The 26,337-nt window shown below is 40.0% G+C and overlaps 2 protein-coding genes across 2 annotated transcripts; one reads left to right on the forward strand and one right to left on the reverse strand.

Moving 5' to 3' along the window:
- The first annotated feature begins 5,410 nt into the window (after positions 1 to 5,410).
- On the forward strand, positions 5,411 to 6,426 carry LOC142636049 (uncharacterized). Its single transcript, XM_075810116.1, has 2 exons — positions 5,411 to 5,497; positions 5,722 to 6,426. The coding sequence occupies exons 1-2, from the start codon at positions 5,411 to 5,413 to the stop codon at positions 6,424 to 6,426; spliced, it is 792 nt and encodes a 263-aa protein (XP_075666231.1).
- A 6,187-nt stretch (positions 6,427 to 12,613) lies between these two features.
- Positions 12,614 to 14,254, reverse strand: LOC142635440 (uncharacterized). The gene is made up of 4 exons (XM_075809592.1): positions 14,132 to 14,254; positions 13,787 to 14,032; positions 13,213 to 13,669; positions 12,614 to 13,152 (listed from the first exon to the last, which is right to left on the reverse strand). The coding sequence occupies exons 1-4, from the start codon at positions 14,252 to 14,254 to the stop codon at positions 12,614 to 12,616; spliced, it is 1,365 nt and encodes a 454-aa protein (XP_075665707.1).
- Positions 14,255 to 26,337: the final 12,083 nt, after the last annotated feature.

The following is a 26,337-nucleotide window of genomic DNA, read 5'->3' on the forward strand; positions in this document are numbered from 1 at the left end:
CACGCACCTTTTCTCTACATGCCAAGTTGCCAAAGAACTATGGTTCTCGGCTTGCTGGTTATAGATTAGATGAAATCCATTTAGAAAGTCCTAGTAACTTGATAAAGGCAATCCTAGACCCCCCCCCCCCCCAGGCCTTTGTCAAGCCCATGACATGTGGCGAGCTACCCTTAACATGGCACTCACTTTGGAAGAGATTTGGCACATCCGAAATGAGGCATTTCACCTTAAAGGTCCTGCTGATCTACAGGCTACCAAGTTGAGGATCAATGCAAAATTCATCGAATACTCTCGGGTTGTTTCCCATTCCGAGGCTCCCTCACCTGAAAAGAACGATGCAAAGTGGGCGTCGCCTCCTGTGGGCACCATCAAGCTGAATGTCGATGCAGCTCTCTCCCAATCCAACGCGGCTTTAGCAGTCATAGCTAGAAACAACTATGGGGCTGTGGTTAAGGTATGGACTAAATCATACCTATATGTTCCCCCCTACTAGCTGAAACTAAAGCAATCTTGTGGGCTCTGCACCTAGCAAATGGGGAGCAATGGAGGAATATTATAGTTGAAAGCGACTCAAAATTCAACATCAACGCCATTTTGGATTGTTCAGGCAACCCCAAGTGGTCAATCTCATCTAAGGTTTTCGACATCAATTGTTTTGCTAAGTCCTTTTCTTCATGTCTTTTCCTTTGGATTAATAGAAGCGGAAACGTTGCTGCCCATGCAACAGCAAAGTACGCGTTAGCTAGTTTGTGTTCTCTCTGTTTGGTTTCGAGCAATCTTCCAGCCAATTTGGCTTCTATTTGTGATGAAGATGCCCTAGCTTTGTCTGTTTTGTTTGATTAATATATTGAAGTTTACCCACAAAAAAAAAATTACAAAATTGCTTATTGTATCTATCAGCTATAAGAAAAGAAAGTGGATGACCACTTTTTTTTTTTTTTTTTATAAAAAGAATATTAAGTATTTTAACACACACACACGGAAAGATGAGAGAAAGTCTTAAAGAAACTGACAGTGGTGTAGATCCAAAATGCCTTAACTCTTGGATATACAGCGGAGAGGAAATAAGGTTTTAAAGAAACTAATAATAGTGTATATCCAAAATGGCCTAACTCTTAGATACACAGCACATACTTTAAATCTCTTTACTCACACTTAGTATCTAATGTGGGATTTGCCCACTGTTTTTTCTTTTGTTTTAGAATACTAAATATTTTGTTTTATTTGTTATGTCTAATACTTCCTTTTATTTTATAACAAAAAGAATTTATTCGTGTACTTATTTGATCAAATGGTTAAACACTTACCCTTATGAATCCACCCACCATCATAAAGTCATAATTGAAACTTAAGGTAGTCATTTGTCGTACATCAGAGGACACCTGGATGGTGGGCTCAATCAACTTGAAGGATGTGTCGTAAATTTAAAAGTCTCAAGTTTCATCCATAGTAGGCCAAAATAGCAAATTAACCCTCAGTTTCCAACTATATAGTTAGCAGGCCTGGTTTCCAAACTATATCATTTACTAACATCTCGAGTCTTAGAGGCTCGATTTTGGGCTAAAAATCGAGTCTTTAAGGCTCGGTTTTTTCTGTTTGATGTGGCGTTTTTTCCACGTGGCCTCCACCTGGAAATTGAGTCTTAGAGACTCGATTTATGTGACGTGGCCATCTGGATCTGACGTGGTTATGCCACGTGGAAAATGGGAAACCGAGTTTGTAAGACTCGATTTCAATTTGGGTTTTTTTCAAATTTAACGCCTCTCGCACAGATGCTCTCCTCTCTCTCTAACACAGCAGACTCTCTCTCACTCTCCCTCTCACTCTCACACACCGAACCTCAGCCTCTCTCACTCGCTCACCCTCTCCACTCTCACTCACTCACCCTCTTCGTACTCACCATTGTTCTCTCACTCAGTCTCCACCATTTTCCATCAGGCTACGCGGTCTCTCAAAACTGATAACCCTTGCTCTGCGCCTCCACTGCCTCCCTCTTGCTCACAGAGAAAACCGTAAGTGAATGGTCTTTTCCTTTTTTCTTTGTTCATGTATTTTGCGTTGAATCTTTCTTTATTCAGAATGGGTATTTTCTGTGTGTGTTTGGTTTCGGATTTTGGGGTTTTGGGTTTGCTTTGGCCATGTTGGTATGCTGAATTGATGTAGGCTAGTGTGTAATTAGTGCAAGGACACAATAAAACCATTATTTTTCATGAAAATTGTGTTCCTAACTTTTTTTTTGAACGAGTAAGAGAGTTTGATTCCCCCCCCCCACTTTGGTAGTTTTTAGAGAACATTTCTTTCTGGATGGGATTCTATGGACTTTTTAAATTAATTTTTAGATTCTGGGTCTGATGATTTTTTGTGAAATCAAATACAAAAATCTTTCTAAATTAGATCCAAACATAGACAAACTCACTGTTTGTCAGGTAGACTGTCAATGACCTTGCTTTAAGTCAAATCGCATTTTCTAGGCACTTCTAATTTTATACTATTAGAAAAATTCAACTCAGGTAAACTATACACCACATTGATAAAAACACTGATGAACTCGTATCTGCCTCTGAGGATGAGCACGGGCTTTCATTGGAATCTGGTCAATGTAACAGGGTTTGTTGTCATGAACATTGGCCGGATAGATTGGTTATTAGTTGCAGGCTTCGATTTGTCATTTTTCAGGCTAGATGATTGACAACCAGCAGAGTTTGTGGTTCAAATCATGCATTACTTGTGGGAATGACAGTTGGACTTGATTGTGTTGATTGGAAGGAAGCAAGTAATGTTGCTGAATCAAAGCTTCTTAATGATGTCAAATAGAATGTGATACAGAAAAGAGATTAAGCTGTAGATTAAGCTGTAGATTAGTGTAAGTGTATTCATGGATCATATACACAAAAATTCGGGTTAGTCTTAAGTGTATCTTAAAAAAAAAGTTAATTAAAATTCCAGGGCTGCCTGACAACTCTGTGGTCTATGCATTTTTTCGCAATAAGAACTGAACCCAGAATTTGCCTCTCTTGCACAATTGCATTATATAATTGGGAAATTCTTTCCCTAACACCTCCTTTTAGCCACAATAAGAATAATATGCCCTTTTTTTTTTCTCCAAGAGATCTCCTCCAATACATTGTGATAGATTTCTCTATGAAGTTGTATAAAATAATGGTTCTTTTTAATTTCCATAGGATGTTCAAATGCATGCTCAATTTGAACCAACTGATGTTTCTCTAGCTACCTTGATGTACATGGATGGGACCATTTGAATTTTTCTTCTATGATTTTCCTGGATTTGTGTGGGAATTATTGTGTTTTTTTTTTCTAAGGGGTTGAGTTTTAACAATCTGGGTTGTTTTCTGCTTGCATCTTAGTGGCTTAATTCTAATCTTGTTCGGCTGCAGTTGATTGCTACTACTACTCTTTTTCTTGCTTTTGGTTCAGTCTTTCATCTTTTACTGAATTCTCGTTGTACAAATTAGCTTTAGTTGCTCTAACTCATACCTAGTTCCATAAGCATATTGTGTGTTCATGTCTCAAACTAAGTGCTTATGATTCTTGTGCAGTATGGCTGCTGCAAATACTGGGCGGATTGACTATATAGAGCCTAGACCCATTGACAGGTCAGTGTTGTCAAAGCAGCTCAAGCATCGGTCCGAAGCTATTTGGAATGGGCAGGTAAAACACAACACTAAATTAATCACTAATGTACATGCATTTAATTCATACAATGTACATGCATTTGTTGTCATATATTAATCCACGGTTCTATTCTGTGTAGGATCTAGGATCCGTTACCTGCCGTAGCCGTAGTTCAGAGTTCTCCAATCGGGAGCCAATGGTGGACGACCGAGTCAGGAACATCATCAAGGCAGTTGGTTTGGAGGGACTCCTTTGGGTCCCGGGTAGAGAGATCGACCATGGTCTGATAACGGCCTTAGTGGAGCAATGGCGGCCCGAGACTCACACCTTCCACATGCCATATGGTGAGATCACCATCACATTGCAGGATGTGGAGGTTCTTCTCGGGCTTCCTGTTGATGGGGAAGCTATAACAGGGAGCACGCAGAAAACTTGGGTGGATGTGTGCCGAGAGTTCCTTGGCTTTGAACCTATAAATCAAGACAATCATAAGCAACTTACTGGTCAGAGGATTCTCATCAACCGGCTTTTGGAGCAAGTTGCTAATCCATTGCCGCCTAATGCTAAAGAGGACCAGCTGCATAAGTATGCACGATGCTACATCCTAGCGCTACTGGGGGACACAATATTCATGGACAAATCCGGCGATAGGGTGCATCTAATGTGGGTGCAGCAGTTGGACGACCTTCGTAACCCACGAAGGTGCAGTTGGGGAAGTGCTTGCCTTGCATGGTTGTACCGAGAGCTATGCAGGGCAAGCGAGGACACTAGTCAGATTGGTGGGTGCTTACTGTTACTCCAGTATTGGGCATGGGCCAGGTTCCCCTATTTGTGCCCCGCAGTTGAGCATGGCCCGCCAGTGGGTGCTTATGGTCCTCCAGTGCGTGGTCCACTGTCCTTGAAGTAAGTCTTTACCTCATGCACGTTATATACATTATGTGATCATTACCTAAGCCCACAATCATGTAACTTGATTTTATTTATTTATTTTAAAGGCTTCTAGCAAATTTTTATGTCAACATTGCGTAAATTTCAAATAGAGGTTCAATATATATTATTACGTTAATATACTTTAATTTTGTGATTGTTATGTGGCTTGTATGTGCTTTGTGTTTTATAAGGACTATTTCTTATTGTAGTGATATTATTAATTAAGTAAATATCTATAAGATTATCTCAGTAGTTATATGTGATTACATTATAGTTTTAACATTGGAATTATCTCAGTACGAAAGTTGTAGATATTGATCTATTGTTCTTGATTGTAGGTGGTTGTGGATCCCAAACAAGAAAAATAGGTCCGCCCACATCTTCAGGGACAGATATCGCGAGCAAATAGCTTCAATGTTGCCAGGTCAGGTATGAAAATGCATTGTTTTACATGTTTAGGAATAAGATATAGGTTTGGTGAGCTTTGAAATATAAACATTGTCGCCTAATGTGTTGTGTACTTGTTTTTTGGCTATTGTAGGTGGTGTGGCAGCCATATGTAGCTGAGTTAGAGGACCTTCCGCTGTGGTGCGTTGCAGGGAGGGTTGTGTGGACGGCAACGGTGCCGCTTGTATGTTTCCACCTAGTAGAAAAACATACACCGGATCGTGTCGTTCGTCAATTTGGGATGATCCAAGAAATTCCCCGCAATGTTGACACTGACACAGTGCTTCATGGCATTGATTTGAGGGGTAAGGTCGGTGTTGATTGGACGCAAAAACATGCTGTGCATATCGATGAGTAGGGTAATCGCCTTCAACGGCGTTGTGAAGCAGTGCTTGGCGATATGCCTCAACAGCACGAGTACCATGACTGGTTCAAAAGGATAACTCGGAGGTTCATAGATAGGCCCGGTGCTATAGTGACTCTGCTGGTAACTTCTCAATGTCTTCTACATCGTACCGTACTGAAATAGCATGAAACCACTGTTTAGATAACATGATATATGTTACTACATTTTTTGCTTAGCACTTGGTCTCCCTATAATATGCAATTATTACTAGCAGAACCAATTCTGAACCAACATTTGTTTTATTATCGATTGGCATTGTTGATTTTGTATTGCGTTACTGATATGTGTGGTTTTTCCATGTGCAGATTGAAGGATACGTCCGTTTGTTGAGGCGTCACCCAGTGGGCACGGAGGACCACACGGACATTACTGAGGTCCTGACGGTAGTGCATGCAATTGAACGTGTACAACCTCCTATCCCTGAGGCCCCGAATGAGGAGGCACCTACTCCTGCAGGCCCAAGCACTACTGAGGGCCCAAGCATGAGCACAACCCCGGCCGAATGTCGCCCTCGTCCGCCTGTTGCTAGCCCTCAGGTTGTCCCTACCCCCGATCCTTCTCCATCCACCCCACATCCATCCCCTAGCCTTACCATCCCTTCATCCACCCCACATCCATCCCCTACCCCCACTATCCCTTCACCCACCCCACATCCTTGTCCTGGGTCTGACATTCGTCCATACAGTCCACGGTCATTTCCTCAACTGTTACCCATTTCATCCTTTGACTTGGGTATTGATCCAACTCCACCTAACATGCAGCAGGAGCCACCCTCCCACAGTACATCTACTGCCCCTTCTTTAGCCATCGACCTACCCCCTGTTCAGGCTGAGCAGACTGTTGGGTTACCTGCAGTGGCAGAAGGTCGGCCGAAACGCATATCAAAGGCACCTCCTTGTGGGACAGGGGGGCACAAACATGGACACAATGCTGGGCCTGAGGCATCTGACGAAGGACATGCAAGACCTCCTCCTCATTATACGAGACGGCATAAGATTCAAAAAAGGTAACTCAAAGCTTAATGTGAATCAACACACTTTATAACACATTTTTTTAGTCAATTTGGGGATGTCAGTGTAAGTAGTTTACATTGAACAAGTCAATTTGGGGATGTAATTGAAATGAGACTGTTAAGATGAATAAGTGGAAATACAAGTAAAGATAGAGTTGAAAATGAGGAAATTCACTAAGATAGTGGTAGCCCTTTACTGATGAAAAGATGCCGGAGAGTTGCTTAATTCAAGTCAAGGAACAAAAAGAGGTAGATGACGACTTAAAATAAAATTAGTAGAGGTAGTAAAAGATGACATGTCAATTAAAAAGGTAACAAAGAGTATGACTTTGTTAGAATAGAATGACGGAAAAGAATACATGTGGTTGATACTAACTAGTCTATTGAGAATCTATAGTTGACTCCAAAATTTGGGAATTAAGGCTTGGTTGTTGTTGTTGTTGTTGTTGTTGTTGTTGCAATTGTAAAATCTTTGTCTCCTTGATGTGGTTTATTAATCTTTCTCTCTTTTTTTCCATCAACTCAGGTAGAGCACTAAAGGAGCTACGAGCTTCTCTTTTTAATAAATTTCGCTCATCTGAAGGTGTAAAGTGTCAACGGCAATGCTTTTTGTGGCCCCATTGCTGCTCTTACCTTCAATTTTGTGGTTGCTGTTGGTATTATTTTCATGAATAAATTGGTTTGTATAGCCTCCTTTTTACATATCTAATTTAACTGTATAATGCCCTATTTGATTTATGTAGTCACTGTTCCCTGCTTCTAACTTTTCTGTCCTTGTTTTTTCAGGTGCTTAATAATGTCAAATTCAAGTTCCCTATATTTCTTACTTTTATTCACTATGTTGTAAGCTGGTTCTTAATGGCCATTCTAAATGCCTTTTTCTATCCTACCGGCATCTCCTTCCTCAAAATCAACACGTCTATCTACTTTAATTACTTTTGGCACTGTTATGTCTCTATCTACTGGCCTTGCTAATGTCAGCCTAACATACAATAGGTGAGATACATAATTTTCTAAGGATTAATTATTCTATTTCTGACACTCTGACTCTAGTACCTACATTTCAGTGTGGGTTTTTATCAGATGTCCAAGATTGCTGTAACGCCATCAATTGTTTTGGCAGAATTTATATTATACAAGAAGAAAGTTTCTTTCTCCAAGGTGACTGCTCTCTCTTTGGCAACATTGATGTCCTCATGGAAATAGTGTATTGTTCTTAGGTATTTATTTTTTATACAGATATTGTTTATTATCTGTATATTGATGCAACAACGTCCAATGTTGACTACAAGAATTTCTTTATATTGAATGATTCATGGTTATCAGTGATCAGATATAGGGAGCTTTTTCCATGTGTCTAAACATCTATATTGTATGTCTGCATAAATTGAAAATGTGCAGTGAATTGGACTTTGACAACTTCTGATGCAGCCATGGAGTATTAATTTGCAATTACTTTGCACATTTGCCTATTCAAGAATTATTTTATATGGGGTCCACATGTTAATTCCAATTGAAGGGAAGGTTATGTAGTTTTAATGGTCTGATTTTTTAGGGTTAAACCAGATTTTATTTAATTAGTTATGGGCAATTTCTGTATTCAGGGGCAAATCTTGTAATTTCTGCAATTCCTGAGAATGGAGGGTAATTCGGTTGAGTCTAGGATCTTCTAGGAGATCCTAAAGCTGTGTTTGGATACAGTTGATAAGCTGCATTTTGGCATTTGCGTTTTTTTTTTTTTTCAGAATTTTTTTTGAGAAACACGCAATCTCGGAGCTGCTTTACTAAGTTCCACCCACAAAGAAAACATGATGATGAGGGACTATGTCAAATTGTGGGTTTTATTTTCTTTGAGTCCGAGTTAGTATTTTATTAGTGTTTTGTTTACTAGTCAAAGTAGGAGTCCTAGTAATAGGAGTGCTAATACTATTAGTAAAAGAAAAGGTCTTATATAAATTGTGCTCAATTTATTTAAGGCAGATGGAGAATGGATTAATAGTAAAAGTTATTGAATGTTTGGAGCATAGAGGCACATTTTCTTTTCTTCCTCCTTTTCTCATCTTTCTTTCTTCTTATTCTTTTCTTTCTCCAAATGACTATTCATGCAGCCCTTGAACATCATACAAACTTCTCTAATTCTTCTTCTTTAAAACTCCAAATCAAGCCTTTATATTACCTATCAAAACCTGAAATCTCCACATACTTTCTTATACCAAATAGTCATCAAATAACTCATCAAACCTTTTTTTAATTCCTAACACAATCCCATAACCCTTTCATTAACAACTCAAAAATCGTATTTCCACAAATCCTCCTAAACCTTAACCCACCACAAACACACGTGGACAAATTCCCCAATTCGTCCTACGTCAACTTCATTTAGGAATTTTTGTGCATGACATTGAGTAGTAGAATAAATGGCATCTGTGTGAAATCTATTCTCTTGGGAGAGTATTTTGCAGTAGAGCCTTCTGTTTTGGGAATGCAGTCTTGTGCCACGTAACTGGCTTTCAAACTTGTACTAGATTGCTTTCACCACTTTCGAGCCCCCCTCTTCAAAAACATACTCTCCTTGCCTCTTTAGGCCTTGAGAAATTCATCAGTTCTATAAGATACTAGTTAGGTGATTATAATGGTCTGAGTATGTGGAATGTAACACACATACTTGTTGAATGACTAACTGACCTTTAGAAACTATTGCTTGATCAGCATAAGTTGGTAATGTAATGTGCTATAGCATCCTGCTTTGTGTTTGAAATATTACCAATGGAATGTTTCAAGTGCTTGCATTGACAATTGTTTCTATTGGTGTTGCTGTGGCTACGGTGACCGATCTCCAATTTGACCTCTTTGGTGCTTGGATAGCATTGGCTTGGATAATACCGAGTGCAATCAACAAGATCCTCTGGTCCATTTGCGGAGGAAAATTGGACAGCATGGCGTAAGTATCAAGCTCTCTCTCTCGTAGTCTTTTTCCTTGAAGTCCTCATAATTGCATCTTACCAAGGATGCTTGAATCTTTTGAACGACTTGATGTGGAAGACAACGCCAATCACTTTATTGTTTCTGGTTGCTTTGATTCCTTTGTTAGATTCCCCTGGTGCCCTCTCCTTTGATTGGAATTTTAACAATACATTGGCTATTCTCACATCAGCAGTTCTAGGCTTCTTGCTACAGTGGTCAGGTGCTTTAGCAATTGGGTAAGCAACCTCTTAAGCTTTAAGTAGGGTTTCTTAGAATATATGTAAACCATTTACAACTAATTTTCATATGCCATAAAAAATAATTTTCTTAAAAGCTATTCCTAAAAAATAATTATTCCTTAAGAGATGGGAATAGCTATTCCTGATGCCCAAGAATAGTTTATACAAAATTATATATATATAAATTCTATAAAATGATAGAACATATTAGAAATGAAAACGAGTAAATGAAATATAAATTATAAAATTTATTTATTATATATGATATTGTTTTTTCTCATACAATGTATCTGCATTTTCTATTAGGGAAAAATGTTGTTAGTATGTGTTAGAAGTGGTTGTTTGGCTTTTTCTAAAATTCTTTGGTATGATGTGCCGACGTGGGTGATAGTACTATGTGAAATTTTGGGAGGATGTATGGTGTGGGGATTTTTTTTTTTTGATAAGTAGGAGGAAACGTTGGATTTGTGTTGGGGTATGCTTTATTCCATAGATGTATGGGGCTATGGTGTTGATAAGGTTTGTTGGAAAGCAGCAATAAGTAAAGGTTTTGAGGTCAGAGGATTTTACCATGCTCTATCCCCTTCTTCTGATATTTAGTTTCCTTGGAAAATGGTGTGGCAATCGAAGGTTCCTCCTAAAGTAGTGATTCGTAACAATACTAATTCCGAGGGAAATAATATCAAATCCCATCCCTACAACATCATACCAGACATACCCTAATGCCTATTTCTCCTTAAAATTGAAAATATGGAAATATAAAAGTAATGTCACTACTGTTGATATCACTGGTATTTGGATAATAGGAATGAAAGTTTAGCAAATTCAATATATCCAATACGTTTCCTTATTTCTAATTAAGTTTAATGAAATTTAGTTCAGGGGAAAAACAAAAAAGAAAAGGCTAATGGAATCTAAGACCTTATACTGAAAAACCAGGAAAATGCACTTGTACTAGATAGGACAAGCTATGGAGGTTGGCAGTGGTGTCAAATACCATTTATAGTTGTTGAAATGCTACTTCCAATGCCCAATAATTGATTTGGCACATGCCAGATCATGCCAAGCCCACTTGGAGCTTGAATGGACAAGTTTAAATCCAGGTTTGAAGTTTGTGTTATGTTAGTTTCTTATTTTAGTGGATTTTATTTATTTAATGAAATGGAAGACTTGAGGAGCAAGAAGAATCTCGTCAAGAAAGAATCATTAAGCTAAAGAGAATGTCGCTGCTGCTGAAGCAGAACTTGAAAACCAGCCACCATATAAACCTCCAAAAAAGGACGAAATCAGCAACATTTCTACCCAATGATTGATTTTATCTGGCGGTGTGGGTTATGATGTGAGTTTATGGACATATAGTCGTTGGAGACTTGAACCACTTTCAATATATGGAGTTGATTTTGTGGTTAACTAGCTTGAGGCATCTGCAAAGAGTTATTGATTAATAGTTTTTTTTTGCTATCATAAAATGTATTGGTGTACGTATAAAATAAATGTGATCTTGTTGTTGTATTGGTGCAATAGTCCCCAATGGATCACATTGTATGTATAGGTATTCTATTTGCAACTGTAAAGTCTGGAATTATATTAAGGGTCAGATATTTAGATTTTATGTTGTCAATTGTTCAGTTACATCAATCTTCAATCCAATTCAAGTACTTAACTTCTGTTGTTGTCCAATGCATGCTTTTATTTATACAAAATCTAATTTCTTCTGTTGATAAGCCATGTATAAGAGGAAATTTCTTTATGTCTTTGAAACTAAACTATTTAATTCCAGAAGTTGCTCAATTGAACACCCTGTATTTTAGTTTTTTTTGATAGTTTTGTTATTTATCTGAAATTAGTAAAAAATCTTAGAAATCGAACATTTGAAACTTGATTTTTGGAGTGGAAATCCAGTTTCAAAGGCTCGCTTCCTTGTGAATATTTCCAAAAGAATTCGGGTTTTAAAGGCTCAATTTTCAGTGATTTTTTTAAAATATGAGATCATTGAAAAGTTTATTTCCAAATTTAAATCAAGTTTCAAAGACTCGATTTTAAGTGGTTTTAAAAAAAAAAATATCCCGTCAAAATCGAGCCCTTGAGACTCGATTTTAAGTGGTTTAAAAAAAAATCCCGTCAAAATCAAGCCTTTGAAACTTTATTTCCATTAAAAATCGAGTTTCAAAGGCTCGATTTTTAGTGGCTTTTTAAAAAAAAATATCCCGTCAAAATCGAGCCTTTGAAACTTTATTTCCATTGAAAATAAAGTTTCAAAGACTCGAGTTTAAGTGGTTTTCAAAAAAATAATATCCCGTCAAAATCGAGCCTTTGAAACTTTATTTTCAATGAAAATCGAGTTTCAAAGGCTCGATTTTTAGTGGTTTTTATACCCGTCAAAATCGAGCCTTTGAAACTTTATTTCCATTCAAAATCGAGTTTCAAAGACTCGAATTTTAGTGGTTTTGTAAAAAATAATACCGTGGAAACGGTCCGTTGAGGCAATTTAGGCAACCCAATGTAAATCGAGTTTCAAAGACTCGATTTACACTGGGATTTTGTTTTCATTTTTTTTGCAGCTACTCCTACAACAGTACAACAGTAAACCAGAATTAGTTTTCCCTTCCCCTACAACACAAAAGCTGGCAAAAGCTGTACAACGCAACTAATGTAACGAGTACAATGGATAGCAAATAGTTCAATTACAACAACATTCAGCAATAAACAAAATACAGAAAATAACAACTAACTAAAAATGAACATAGTCTACATTCGGCAACAACATTGAACAATAAAAAAAATAACACTTGTAGATAACCACAACATTCAGCACTTCTCCATACAGAATATAACCACAAGTTCCACGTGCATTGCCAAAACTTCAATAGAGTCTCCGCTCGCCTGACAAACATGAAAATACAATCGTTAGTTTCCAAATGCGAAGAACAAAAACCAAATGACATTCATAGCATATTATATAAAAACAGTGAGGGCACTTGCTTAGTTTGTAGCACTACCACTTGTCGAAGCCCCATGGGAATTGGGACAGCTTCTACGGTTATGCCCCTCTTGATGACACACTCCACATCGCTGCCTCGGTTGAATCTCCCTCAAGTTCGGATCTTCCCTCCGGCTTCCCCGTTCTCGCCATACCCCATCCATTTCATTCCTTATTCTTGAGGCCACAGGACGACCTTTGGCCCGCAACAGCTGTGGGTCAGGCACCCATCGTGGTCCGCGAACGTCCCTCCACAATGACTCTGACTTTGGCACCACAAAATTATGTGAATATGTGTGAATGGCGTTGTTCAAACTGTAACATGGGTCAATATAGCTAATCGCATCGAGGTGCAGACCTTGAAGAACTTTAATTGCATGTGAACAAGGGATCTTCAAGTTTTGCCACTTTCCGCAACCACATATTCTATCAAATACGTGCACTTCATGACTGTGGTTTCCCCCTCCACCTCTATGGTCGTTGTACGGGGTAAGCACTTGATATACACCAGTTTCATGATTAAAATTCCTCACAGTGTGACCTGCGGTTTACAGCGCATTTTTGTTATAGATCTCCATTGCATAATCACTCCACACCTTACCTCGAGAGAGATCTTCCGTAATTTTTTTATGTCGATTGTGGAAATATGCAACAAGTTTGGACCAAGTGAACTCAACCATTGCCACAATGGGCAAACTGCGGGCACCTTTAAGTACCCCATTAAAGCACTCAGAGATATTGGTTGTCATTGCCCCATAACGTCTTCCACCATCATGTGACTGGCTCCATTTGTCAAAATCCTCACTGATTAAATATGTGTATGGCATACAGCGTGCAACATGGCGATCAGTAAGGTCTACACCCCTCAGTAAATTAATCTCGGCCTCCTTAATGATTTGCATTAAGGATTCAAATTTAGCTTCATGGGTTGCATATCCAGCTTTCAAGGACAATGCCTTTAGAACCGGGTCATCAAAGCGTCTATTGAAGTTGCTAGCAACATGTCGAAGGCAATATCGGTGATATACCTGTTCTGTTCCGTCTCTCCGTCTAGGCCACTGTCGAATGGCATTTTTGATACCTTTATGTCGGTCAGAAATAATGCAAATACCGTTGGCAGGTATAACATGCTCAATCGAAGCCCTGAGACACTCTAAAAACCACCCCTAACTAGCCTCTGACTCCTTGTCCACAACAACAAAGGCAAGAGGCAAAACCTTTTGGTTGGCATCGGTTGTCATTGCAATCATCAAAACCCCTTTGTTTTTACTATACAAATGAGTCCCATCAATACTGATCACTGGCCTGCAATATTGGAATGCAGCAATGCATGGAGCAAATGCCCAATATACATAGCGCAGTAACGCAGAATTCTCGTATGGCCTAGGTATGGTGTGATAGTTGTATTGGGTACTCGAATCCTGATCCAAGTATGCCAACAACAACTTTCGCAACCTTTGGTAAGACTCCTCCCAATCCCCAAATATCTTAGCAATTGCCTTTTGTTTTGCATCCCATACTTTATAGTAAGAAAGCTCATGTTTATACTTAGTATGTATGATGTCCCAGAGATCTTGTATACGAGCAGTGTGATTTTGTCGCAATTTTCCCACAATTTCTGATGCAACAAAATTAGAATCCATCATTTTACCGTCTCTTCGCAGGCAAAAGGGTATACAAGTGTGTGGACCCACATAAGACATGACCATCCATAGACCATTGAGTTTAACCTTCATGAATGCCCCAACGTACCACTTGCAATTGTCATCAACGCATGCAGTGCACAATTTACTTTTGGTCGACCTCCGGATTATAAAATTTCTATTATCATTTGCTGCGTATATTACCAATGCACGCTTTACCGCCTCTTTATTTGCAAAAGTCAACCCTTTATGAAAATGCATCCCATCTTCCCAAGTAGAAACAAATGGTATCTGAAGACGTGAAGGATCAACCATATTTTCCCAAGTATTTGCATAAAATGAGTCGGCAGGAGGTCTGTAGGCAGTGGTCGTATTTGTATCATGCTAGATGCCAATATCATCGTCTGCATCACCTTCATCATGGTACTCCATATTTTCCTCTTCAAAATTGGGAACGATTTCATGGTCATCCATATCGTTCTCAAAGTCGCCTCGCTCAATCCTCTCTTCGTATTCATCCACGTCATCAATATTTTCACCATCATTCGCGGCATGATCTTCGTCTTCGTCTTCCTCCTCTAAATGTGTCTCTTGAGGATGGAGGGGTTCACCAGTATTGGCAACATGATCTTGAGATGGGAGCGTATAACCTCCCATTGTATACCCTCCCATTGTAGTACATCCATCATCTAGGGCTGTAAATTGTAAAGCTGTAGTTGTTTGTTGCACCACCTCAGTATCAACTTCTACAAGCGGCTCCGAACTTACGTACAACTCAGCAGCATTTACTTGGGGCATTTTTTGGATCCTATTAAACATCATCTTTACATGTTTGTCTTCTTTGATCGCCATATACCCGTAATTTATCCGTTCATGAAGGACTTCTTGTGGGTAACGATAAATAATCTTGATGTCATACCAAGCAGGGTTCAAACTCAATGAGTGCATTATTTTCCTCTTCAAATCATCCAACGTCTTCAACTTACGACGTATCATCATTTAGTAGCATTCAATACCCGGCCCTCTAAATGGGAATCTGTCAATCTCTCTAGGATTGTCAAGGGGTCCACCATAGTATACATTTATATCAATATTCTTCAAAGATTGTGAACCTATTAGAGAGTAAAGTATAATATGTTAGTGACATATTTTATCTCTTTTATTTAACATCAATTAGAAAACCTTGAATATCTACTCAAAGTACAAAAATTACAACTTCTCACCCCACAATTGCATATACTCACCCCACATCACATACAAACATACTCAATCATTATCATTTCGTACTCAAACAAATAAAAAAATTAAAGACAAAACTCACCCCCATTACAAAATTTCGACTCAGTTCTAACAAAAATATAAATAAAAATATCAAACCAAACAACAAAAGTCATAAGGATGTGCAAATGAATGAGTGCAATTTGATCATGAGTAATCAAAATTAGACATATCATCTAATTTCAAAATCAAGGCATTAATATATAGTTAAATATACCATATGTGATATACAAACTCAAATTTAATACAAATTATGGAGAAAACGAAGCAGATAAATTCACCGAAAGCTAGCAAAAAGACTTCCTAGGTCATGAATAAAATATATATATATATCTTTCTCCTCACTTTATAAAATAGATATATATATATATATATATATATATGTATGTATGTAAATATATATATATATATATATATATATATATATATATATATATATATATATATATATAGGTAAGAGTGAGGAGAACATTACCTGACATGAGGATGTGCAAATATGCTACTAGGATTGTATGAGAGTGAAGAGAGGAGCAATGTTTGTGTGAGAGTTGAGAGAGGAGCAATGTTTGCTGAATGTGTATGATGAGATGGTTTTGCTGAATGTGTGAGAGAGGAGCAATGTTTGCTTTCTTGTACAGTTTTTTTTTTAAAGATTCCTGAGAGACCTAGGAGACCTATTTTCTGAAGACATACGCGTGCTTTCTTTTTCTGAAAATTCACGTGATACTTATCTAGTCTCAGAGACCATTACACTACTGAAGATTGGACCATTACACTACTGAAGATTCCAGACCAGACTGAAGATTTTAGACCAAACCAGACCAAAGACATGGAAGTGACAGATGGGACCCAAGGCTGGGGAAAGACCCCACTTAAAAATCGAGTTTATGAGACTCGGTTTCCATTTCAGGAAACCGAGTCTTTAAAACTCGAGATCTAAGTGGTGTTTACGTGGTAAGAATCGAGTCTCTAATACTCGGTTTAGAAATCGAGTCTTAGAGACTCGATTTCCAGGTGGATGCCACTTGGAAAAAACGCCACATCAAACTCAAAAAACCGAGTCTCAAAGACTCGATTTTTAGGCCTAAAATCGAGCTTCTGAAACTCGAGATGTTAGTAAATGATATAGTTTGGAAACCGGGCCTGCTAATTATATAGTTAGAAATTGAGGGTTAATTTGCTATTTTCGCCTCCATAGTACTATCGATTTATAAGATTTTTCAATTGTCTCATGGTCAGATAGAGATATATATATATATATATATATATATGTATGTATGTGTATATATATATATATATATGTATGTATGTATGTATGTATGTATGCATGTATGTATGCATATATGTATGCATGTATGTATGTATGTATGTTTAGATACATTAGTTTTTTTTTATGATGAACGATACATTAGTATTTCAAACTTATGACGTTTTCTCTATGATGATTGCTTTTATTATTACCAATTAGTTTTTAGTGTAAGTGGAGATCAAGCCTTAGATATCTTATTTGACAATAAAAGACTTTCGCAATTAAGTTAACTTGATACTTTGCTACAACTTGACTCGGTATAATTTTTATTTGGTATAAATTTTGACAAAGCAACCATTGTACTACATTTTCTTCTTATAAAAGCTTGCAGGATTTCTAGAAGTTCCAAGATCAATAACTATATTATCAATCAAATGCTAAAATTTTAAGTCTTGGTAGTTTAAAATTATACATAAAAAATAAGTTTATGAATTAAATAGTAAATGACTTGTGATTGACATGAAATTTGACATTAGCATAAAATTCATGTAAGTGAAAGTTAGATTTTCAAAATGAGAAATGCTAGGTCCATAACATTTCACAATAAATATTAAATGGTAGGTTGTTATTGATTGATCTAGAATATCAGTTTTTGTTACACGTTGCTCTATTACATACAAAGTACACACAAATTCTATGATTTTTGTTCTTTAGTATTGGATTAAAACACCAAATCGATTTTTTATGCAGGTAGAGATTGAATCTAAGATTTTTTTATTTAACTATTAGAGATTTTATCAATTAAGTTAATTCGAACTCACTTGCTTGTGCAACAAAAAGTGAGTGATAGCAATTAGCCTAAATTGCATCTTTCCCCTTTTATACGTGGGTTTTATTTCTTTCTCAGCTGCTGCAAGTTGTAACTTCACATCGATTTAGTTTTAAAAAAATTATTAAAAAAAAATTCCCATCGTGTGAAATTTCTTCTTGCATTGCTGAAGGGTTCAGTTCAAAGTTCAAACCCATTTGGTCCAAATATGTGATCCCAGGTCAGAGTCCAAAGTATTAGAACAGATTTTCACTTTTCTATCAATTATATACTACGAATCAGATGCTTAATTATATTGTAGCAGAAACTTTAAAAAGAGAGAGAGAAACAATGTTTACTGTATAAAAAAAAAATTAAATGAATGGGAATATGTTGATTTGTTTGTCTCTAAAGCCATAAAGTTTATGTGTACTTTGTATATAATAGAGCACACTGCTATTCTAGATATTATATTGTAGCAAAAACTTTAAAAAGAGAGAGACAATGTTTACTTCTCCATTTTTTTTTTTTTTTTAAATGAATGAGAATATTTTGATTTGTATGTCTTTAAAGCCATAAAGTTTTTGATGAACCAATATAAAGCCAGGTTTGAGTAAGTAGTTTACAAAGTCTTTAACATAATCATTATAAAAAATAAAAAAAGACAAAAAACAAAAAACAAAGTCTTAAAGTGCTATGTAGCTTCCATCTTTTATTATTATTATTATTATTATTATTATTAAAAAAAAATATTTTTTGAAAAGCTCTGTACCCTGTTACACCGAATCCGATAGTACATAACATTTTGCTTTTTTAAACGGAACTCAAGTACAGTATTTATATTGATCTTTCCTTCGAGCACCCCAAAAAAAAAAACATTATTTATATTTAATTATTTATCTGTATTTATTTGTATGGAAATTGATCAATTACACTTAAATTGCTTAAATGTCTCATTAAAGCCTTGGGATTATCATTAGTAGGGGAAAAGAAAATCCAAATCAAGATGGAAAATGCTAAAGCTATAAAGTGATATTAGTGATGCTATGCTGCAAGCGTAAAGCATTTAATGCATATAACAGTAAAAATTTGCCACATTCAATGCTAATATACTGCAATTAATGTATATATTAACAAGTGAGTTTTAGTTAGTTTAACTAGTAAAGTCTTTGATGGTTGCACAAGAGATTTGAGATTCAATCACTGTCTACACCAAAAACTGATTGATGTCTTGGTCTGATAATAAAGAGCTATTATTAGAAGCGGACGTTATAGATTGAAACTCTCAAAAAAAAAATGTATATATTGACAAAATTTTAGTATGGTAAGTATAGATTGTGTTATACTCTTGTGAGTATTCAATAATTTACTTAGAGGCCCATAAAAAAAAAAAAAAACTTAAAGAATGAAATATATCAATTTTTTGGGTATGAGAAAAATTACTTAAAGAATAAAATATATCTATTTTTTCGGTATGAGGTATATATCTCCAATCCAAAATCTCTTTGTTATATTTTAACGAGTTGTATAGGTTTCCAATCTAACCCTCTCCATATAAGAGAATGGAAGATGTCATTACTGATCATTGGGTTAAAAGATTGTTAATGAATGAAATTTTATACTAAAATAAGAAATGCAAGACAGAAATGATATTCTATGCTATTTAGAAATCCTTTGAACAAAATAAAGCTAATTTTAATAATCATATCATATACATCATTTTAGTACACTTTTATTCAAAGGTTACATTATTATTATTGTTATTATTATATTCAAAGAGTACATTAGATGATAAGCAAGCCCTCCACTTATCAAAGTCACAAACTTTCCCAATACGAATGACGATGGAATTTAATATATAATTTATGGCAATGATGCTTTCAAGCACCCAAAAAAAAAAAAAGAGGAGAGAGAAAAATAAACACAAATATATATGATGCTAAGTAAGCTTTATTAACTAGTATGGTGAGTGATAGTGACGTTATTACAAGGTGACGACACATGAAGAAGGTGACGGAAGTTCACTTACATATTGAATGCACTTCAAGAAGCTGACGACAATACGCTGTCCGTCAACTACTGTCATTAACACCTCTTTAGCCTTCATAGCCATGCCCCTTACGCAGCAACGTTAGGGTGACGGATCACGTGGACGAGTCAGGGGTGACGACCTTGATTGTAAGGTCTGGCTGATGTCCTTGGCTGACGGACCACGTTGGCGTACGTAAGCTGACGACAGTATAGGAGTTACGCGTGGGCTGACGACCTTGGCAGGTGAAGGCTGAAGGAATAATCCAACTTTCATTTTTAGCCTATCTGGACCTCTGCTTATGTGAATATAAGGAAAGTCCTTGCGCTACGCGTTCGACTTAGCTAAGGTGATTCCTATAAGGAAAGGGCTCAACACAATAGGCAAAGATCCGCGAATTACTCTTTTAAAAAGGAAAGTACATCTTCACCTGGGCGCAAATTTCGGCCACACACCACTATATATACCCCAAGACCCTCATGACCCAAAGGTACGCACAATTACCTCAACTCTGGCACTCTAGGGTTGTTTAAAAGATTCTAACTTGATCGTCGGAGGGTCTTTGGCCGGCACCACACCGGTGCTCTCTGTCGATCACCTACTTTTTTTTCCTTCGCAGGTATTGCTTCAAATCGGGAGAGTACTAGCAGCTTACTGTTGATCTTTTAGGCATCATCAGTTGGCGCCGTCTGTGGGAAAGGCGACAAGCATTTAGCCTTGCTCTATCCCTGAGACAAAAAGTTGTATGGTACTCACTCGATCGATGGCAACAGTCAACAACCAAGGCGACGAACCGCATGCCACAGCGCTAGAAAGGCAAGTTCAGACTCTGGCTGCCGCTGTCGAGCGCCTTACTAAACGAACCACGACTTAGAAGAGCAACTACGGTAGGATGACGGCGCACCAAAGTGCGCCGGGGGAGGACCAGGAAGTAGCGAGCCCGGAGGGGAGGAATGCCGTCAGGCCTGAAGGTAGTACTGCACCGACAAGGCTAGAGCGGCCGGAGACAAACCCGCCATCCGCCTCGGACTCCCTGCCACCTCATATCACGCCCGAGATGCAGGAGATGAGGGAGCGCATGGATGCAATGATGAACGCACTTAAGGGACGGGTATCCAGCAATCTGGACGACCTAGTCCATAGAACGGATTCACCATTCACAGCGTTGGTGAACTCATACCCCGTCCCTTCAAAGTTTAAAATGCCCCATGTGGAAAACTATGACGGATCCAAGGACCCGCTGGACCACCCGGAGTCTTTCGGAACACTAATGCATCTTCGGGTGTACCGGACGAAATCATGTGTGTGGCTTTCCTCACCACCTTGAAAGGGCCCGCGAGGGATTGGTACAGGTTGACGCCTAATTCCATCGGCACTTTTAAGGAATTAGGTGCACGCTTGTATCGCACTTCATTGGAAGTCACCGACGCAAGAGGTCTATTGCATGTATACTGGGAATTAAACAACGAGAAGGTGAGACATTAAGGTCTTATATAGCCCGCTTTAACAAGGAATCCCTCTCGATAGACGAGGCAGACGACAAGACACTTGTGGCAGCGTTCATGAACGGGTTACAAGAGGGTAAGTTCTTGTTCTCTCTATGCAAGAACGACCCAAAGACTATGTCCGACGTATACTACAGGGCGACGAAGTATATGAACGCGGAGGATGCCTTGCTGGCCAGGGACGACTACAAACCCAGAAAAAGGGAGAGACAGGAAGATACGAAACCCGATAATGGACAAAAGAGGGGGAGAACCAGAGAGGGACGAGATGATCGACGACCTAAGCCGCCTACAGGAAGGTACACGAACTTCACTCCCCTGAATACGCCCATCGACCAGGTATTGATGCAGATTAAAGACGAGGAAAACTTGGCCTTCCCTGGAAAACTGAAGGGAGATCCCAACAGGAGACCAAGGGATAAATACTGCCGATTTCATCAAGACCACGGCCATGACACCGCCGATTGCTACGACCTGAAACATCAAATAGAAGCCCTCATTAGGCGAGGGAGGTTACAAAGGTTCGTCACCAAAGAGAGGGCGAACCCGCCACAAAATCAAGCCCCTCGGCAAGATAATGATCGCCCCAGGCAACCAATAAGAGACATAAGGATGATTGTAGGAGGCACCGCGAGGGCCAGATCTTCCAAGAAAGCCCGAAAGGCATACATCAGAACGATCCGTAATGTCCAGTCGGCAAGTCCTGCGCTTGGAAGGTCACGGATTGGAAATCCCCCCATTGAATTCTCGGAAGCAGACGCCCAGCGCCTTCACCATCCCCACGACGACGCTTTGGTCGTCACCATACGGGCAGGAGACTATAACATACACCGAGTTCTCGTAGACAACGGTAGTTCAGCAGACATCCTTTACTATCCCGCTTTTCAACGATGCGAATTGAAAGTGGAGCGACTAATTCCGGTTAATGCCCCACTCATTGGCTTTGGAGGGGCCAGAGGACATCCACTTGGCACCGTCACTTTAGCGGTAACCGTTGGAGACTACCCACAAGCAGTCACCCGAACATAACATTCCTGGTAGTCGATTGCTCGTCGGCCTACAATGCCATCATAGGACGTCCAACCCTTAACTCATGGAAAGCCGTAACCTCGACATACCATTTGATGATAAAATTCCCTACTGATCATGGAATTGGAGAATTGAGAGGAGATCAGGAATCCGCACGGGAATGTTACGTGGCCATGATGGAGATGGACAATCACATTCAAGCCATGAACATAGAAGAACGTCGGGTGGCGACAGAGCCCGTCGAGAGGCTCGAAGACGTACATCTCGACGAAGCCTACCCGGAGCGAACAACAAAGGTCGGAACCCTGGCCGACCCGGCGGTACGCCAGAAGCTCGCAACTTTCTTGAAAGAAAACAAAGATGTGTTTGCATGGAGCCACGAAGACATGCCGGGAATCGACCCGTCGGTCATGGTGCACAGGTTGAACGTATCGCCATCTTTTCCGCCCGTCCGACAGAAGAAAAGAACCTTTGCCCAAGAAAGAGACCAAGCAATAGCGGAAGAAGTCCGCAAACTGCAAGAAGCCGGATTTATCAGGGAAGTGTATTACCCCGATTGGTTGGCGAACGTCGTAATGGTCAAAAAGAACAACGGGAAATGGAGGATGTGCGTTGACTTCACAGACTTGAACAAAGCATGCCCCAAAGATAGCTACCCCCTCCCGCGGGTCGACGTTCTGGTGGATTCTACGGCCAAGCATCCTGCTAAGCTTCATGGATGCGTTCTCCGGTATAACCAGATCCGAATGGATGAGGCCGATCAAGAGACGTCTTCGATCGTAACAAGCCAAGGCGTATTTTGCTACAAGGTCATGCCCTTCGGCTCGAAAACGCTGGCGCTACCTATCAGAGGCTCATGAACAAGATGTTTGCGCGGCAGATTGGAAGGAACGTCCAGGTGTATGTCGACGACATGCTAGTCAAAAGCCAAGAAGAAGAAGCTCATCTGGAGGATCTCAAGGAAACATTCGATACTCTTCGCTCCTACAACATGAAGCTCAACCCAAGCAAGTGTGCCTTTGGAGTGACGGCAGGAAAGTTCTTGGGATACATGGTATCCCAAAGAGGGATCGAGGCCAACCCGGACAAGATTCAGGCCATTATGGGGATGGCCCCTCCTAAAAATATCAAGGAAGTACAAAGCCTCAATGGTAGGATCGCCGCGCTCAGCAGGTTTGTGTCGAAGGCTGCAGACAGATGTCTACCCTTTTTCCGAACATTGAAAAAGTCCTTTGAATGGACTGCCGAGTGTCAACAAGCATTCGAAGATTTAAAGGCCTACCTCTCTTCCCCACCATTGCTAAGCCCCTCGCAACCAGGAGAAGAACTGTTCCTCTATCTGGCCGTTTCCCCAGCAGCCGTCAGTGCGGCCTTAATTAGAGAAGACGATAAGGTCCAGCGACCCGTGTACTATGCGAGCAAGGCATTGCACGGCGCAGAAGAGAGATATCCCCCTATGGAGAAACTTGCCTTTGCTTTGGTTACAGCGGCCCGTAAGCTCAAGCCATATTTTCAAGCCCATACAATAGTCGTCCTAACTGACAAGCCTTTGCGGCGGGCAATGGGCAGCCCCGCGGCTACCGGACGGATGGCGCTGTGGTCCGTAGAGCTAAGTGAATTTGATATACAATATCGCCCCCGCGTCGCCATCAAGGGACAAGCGGTGGCTGACTTCATTGCTGAGTTCACCAACGCGGAAGGCGAAGAGGAAAAGACTCCCCAATGGGGCATTTTCACTGACGTATCATCCAACAAGAAGGCTGGCGGGGTAGGGGTCGTGCTTAACTCTCCGGAAAGCGACGAGCTAAAATGCATGATTCGCCTCGACTTTCCTACAACTAACAATGAAGCTGAGTATGAAGCCCTGATAGCCGGTCTAGACCTTGCTCAAGTTGTAGGGGCCACGAATGTGGTTGTTCATTGCGACTCCCAAGTCGTCACAAGCCAGGTAAATGGCGAGTACGAGTGCAAGGGTGAAAGAATGAAGAGGTACTGGGAGCAAGCAAAAAAGAGGGTGGACGGACTGCAAGCCAAAATAATCCAAATTCCAAGAGGAGAAAACGAACATGCCGACCGACTTTCCAAAGCCGCATCTGCGGAAACTATGACCCCCATCGACGAGGTACTTTCTTTCATTCAGTCCTCACCATTAATTGACGTTGTCTGCATACAGGAAATTGGTTCCGAAAACAATTGGACCACGCCCTTGATCTCCTACCTAAAAGATGGCACGTTGCCTGATGAAAAGGAGGCCGCCAGGAAGTTGAAGGTCCGGTCTGCACGATTTGTCTTGATAAAGGACGTTCTCTACAAAAGGGGCTTTTCTCGACCATATCTAAGGTGCGTAGGCCCCGAAGAAGCAGACTATGTGATGAGAGAAGTACACGAGGGGATATGCGGCAACCACTCTGGATCACGGTCGTTGGTACAAAAGCTGTTACCGGCCGGGTACTATTGGCCAACAATGCAAAATGACGCCTGTGTTTATGTGAAAGCTTGCGACAAGTGTCAAAGGTTCAGCAACATCATTCGGCAACCGGCGGAAGAATTGACCCCCATAACTGCCCCATGGCCATTCGCCCAATGGGGGTTGGACATCATGGGACCATTCCCGATGGCAGCAAGGCAGCTGAAGTTCCTCGTCGTCGGCATCGATTACTTCACCAAATGGGTTGAAGCTGAAGCCTTAGCCACAATTACTGAAAAGAACATAAGGGGTTTTGTATGGAGAAACATTGTTTGCAGGTATGGGATCCCAAGAGTCTTAATCTCGGACAACGGTAAACAATTTGACAACGACTCCTTCCGAGCCTTCTGTTCAGAGTTAGGAATCAAGAACCATTATTCCTCCCCAGCCCATCCTCAAGCAAATGGACAAGTAGAAGTCACCAACCGATCCTTGCTTCGAATCATCAAGACTCGGCTCGAGGGGGCAAAGGGCGTATGGCCTGAGATGCTACCCAGCGTGTTGTGGGCATACAGAACGACAGTGCGAACCCCTACAGGAGAAACCCCTTTCCAGCTGACATACGGAAATGAAGCGGTCATTCCAGCCGAGATAGGACTCACAAGTTATAGGGTGGCCAATCACGACGAGGGAAGAAATGATCAAGAGCTTCGTTTACAACTGGATCTAATTGACGAAGTAAGGGCGGTGGCTGAGCAGAGACTCGCGCGATACCAGGACCTCGTAAGCAAGCACTACAACTCCCGAGTCAAGCACCGAGACTTCAAAGTCGGAGATCTTGTTTTAAGGAAAGTAATGGGCGCAGCCAGAAATCCCACACAAGGAAAGCTTGGCCCGGAACTGGGAGGGACCCTACAAGATCGTATCATGGCGAAGAAAGGGCACCTATCACCTAGAGACTCTTGACGAGAACTGCGACACCCATGGAACGCCGAGCACCTCGTAAAGTACTACCAGTAGAAGATAGCAAGCAGAACGTTACTCCTCCTAACCAGTTTACGATCCTTAATTATTTGTCTTAGCTTATTCTTGTCTACAGTATATTTTAAGCCTAAAGGGCTGAAAACTTATCTTTCCTATTTTTTGAACAAAATTTTACTTATGCATTCATCATAATAAGAGGAGGTTCATTCAGGAACGACTAGTGAATTTTTTGTCTTGAAGAAAACAACAGGTCCTCTACATCTAAATCCACAAAGTGGACGACATGCTTATAAGTCCACAAAGTGGACGACCTACATCTAAGTCCACAAAGTGGACGGCCTACATCTAAATCCACAAAGTGGACGACATGCTTATAAGTCCACAAAGTGGACGACCTACGTCTAAGTCCACAAAGTGGACGGCCTACATCTAAGTCCACAAAGTGGACGACATGCTTATAAGTCCACAAAGTGGACGACCTACGTCTAAGTCCACAAAGTGGACGGCCTACATCTAAGTCCACAAAGTGGACGACATACTTATAAGTCCACAAAGTGGACGACATGCTTATAAGTCCACAAAGTAGACGACCTACATCCAAGTCCACAAAGTGGACGACCTGCTTATAAGTCCACAAAGTGGACGGTCTGCCTCTAAGTCCACAAGGTGGACGATCTACATCTAAGTCCACAAAGTGGACGGCGTCGTAAATAAGTCCACAAAGTGGACAATCTTACACCTAAAATCCACAAAGTGGACGATCCCAATCTAAAGACAACAAGGTGGACGACCTC

The sequence above is a fragment of the Castanea sativa genome, chromosome 5 (genome assembly GCF_040712315.1).
Source record: "Castanea sativa cultivar Marrone di Chiusa Pesio chromosome 5, ASM4071231v1".
NCBI lineage: Eukaryota > Viridiplantae > Streptophyta > Magnoliopsida > Fagales > Fagaceae > Castanea > Castanea sativa.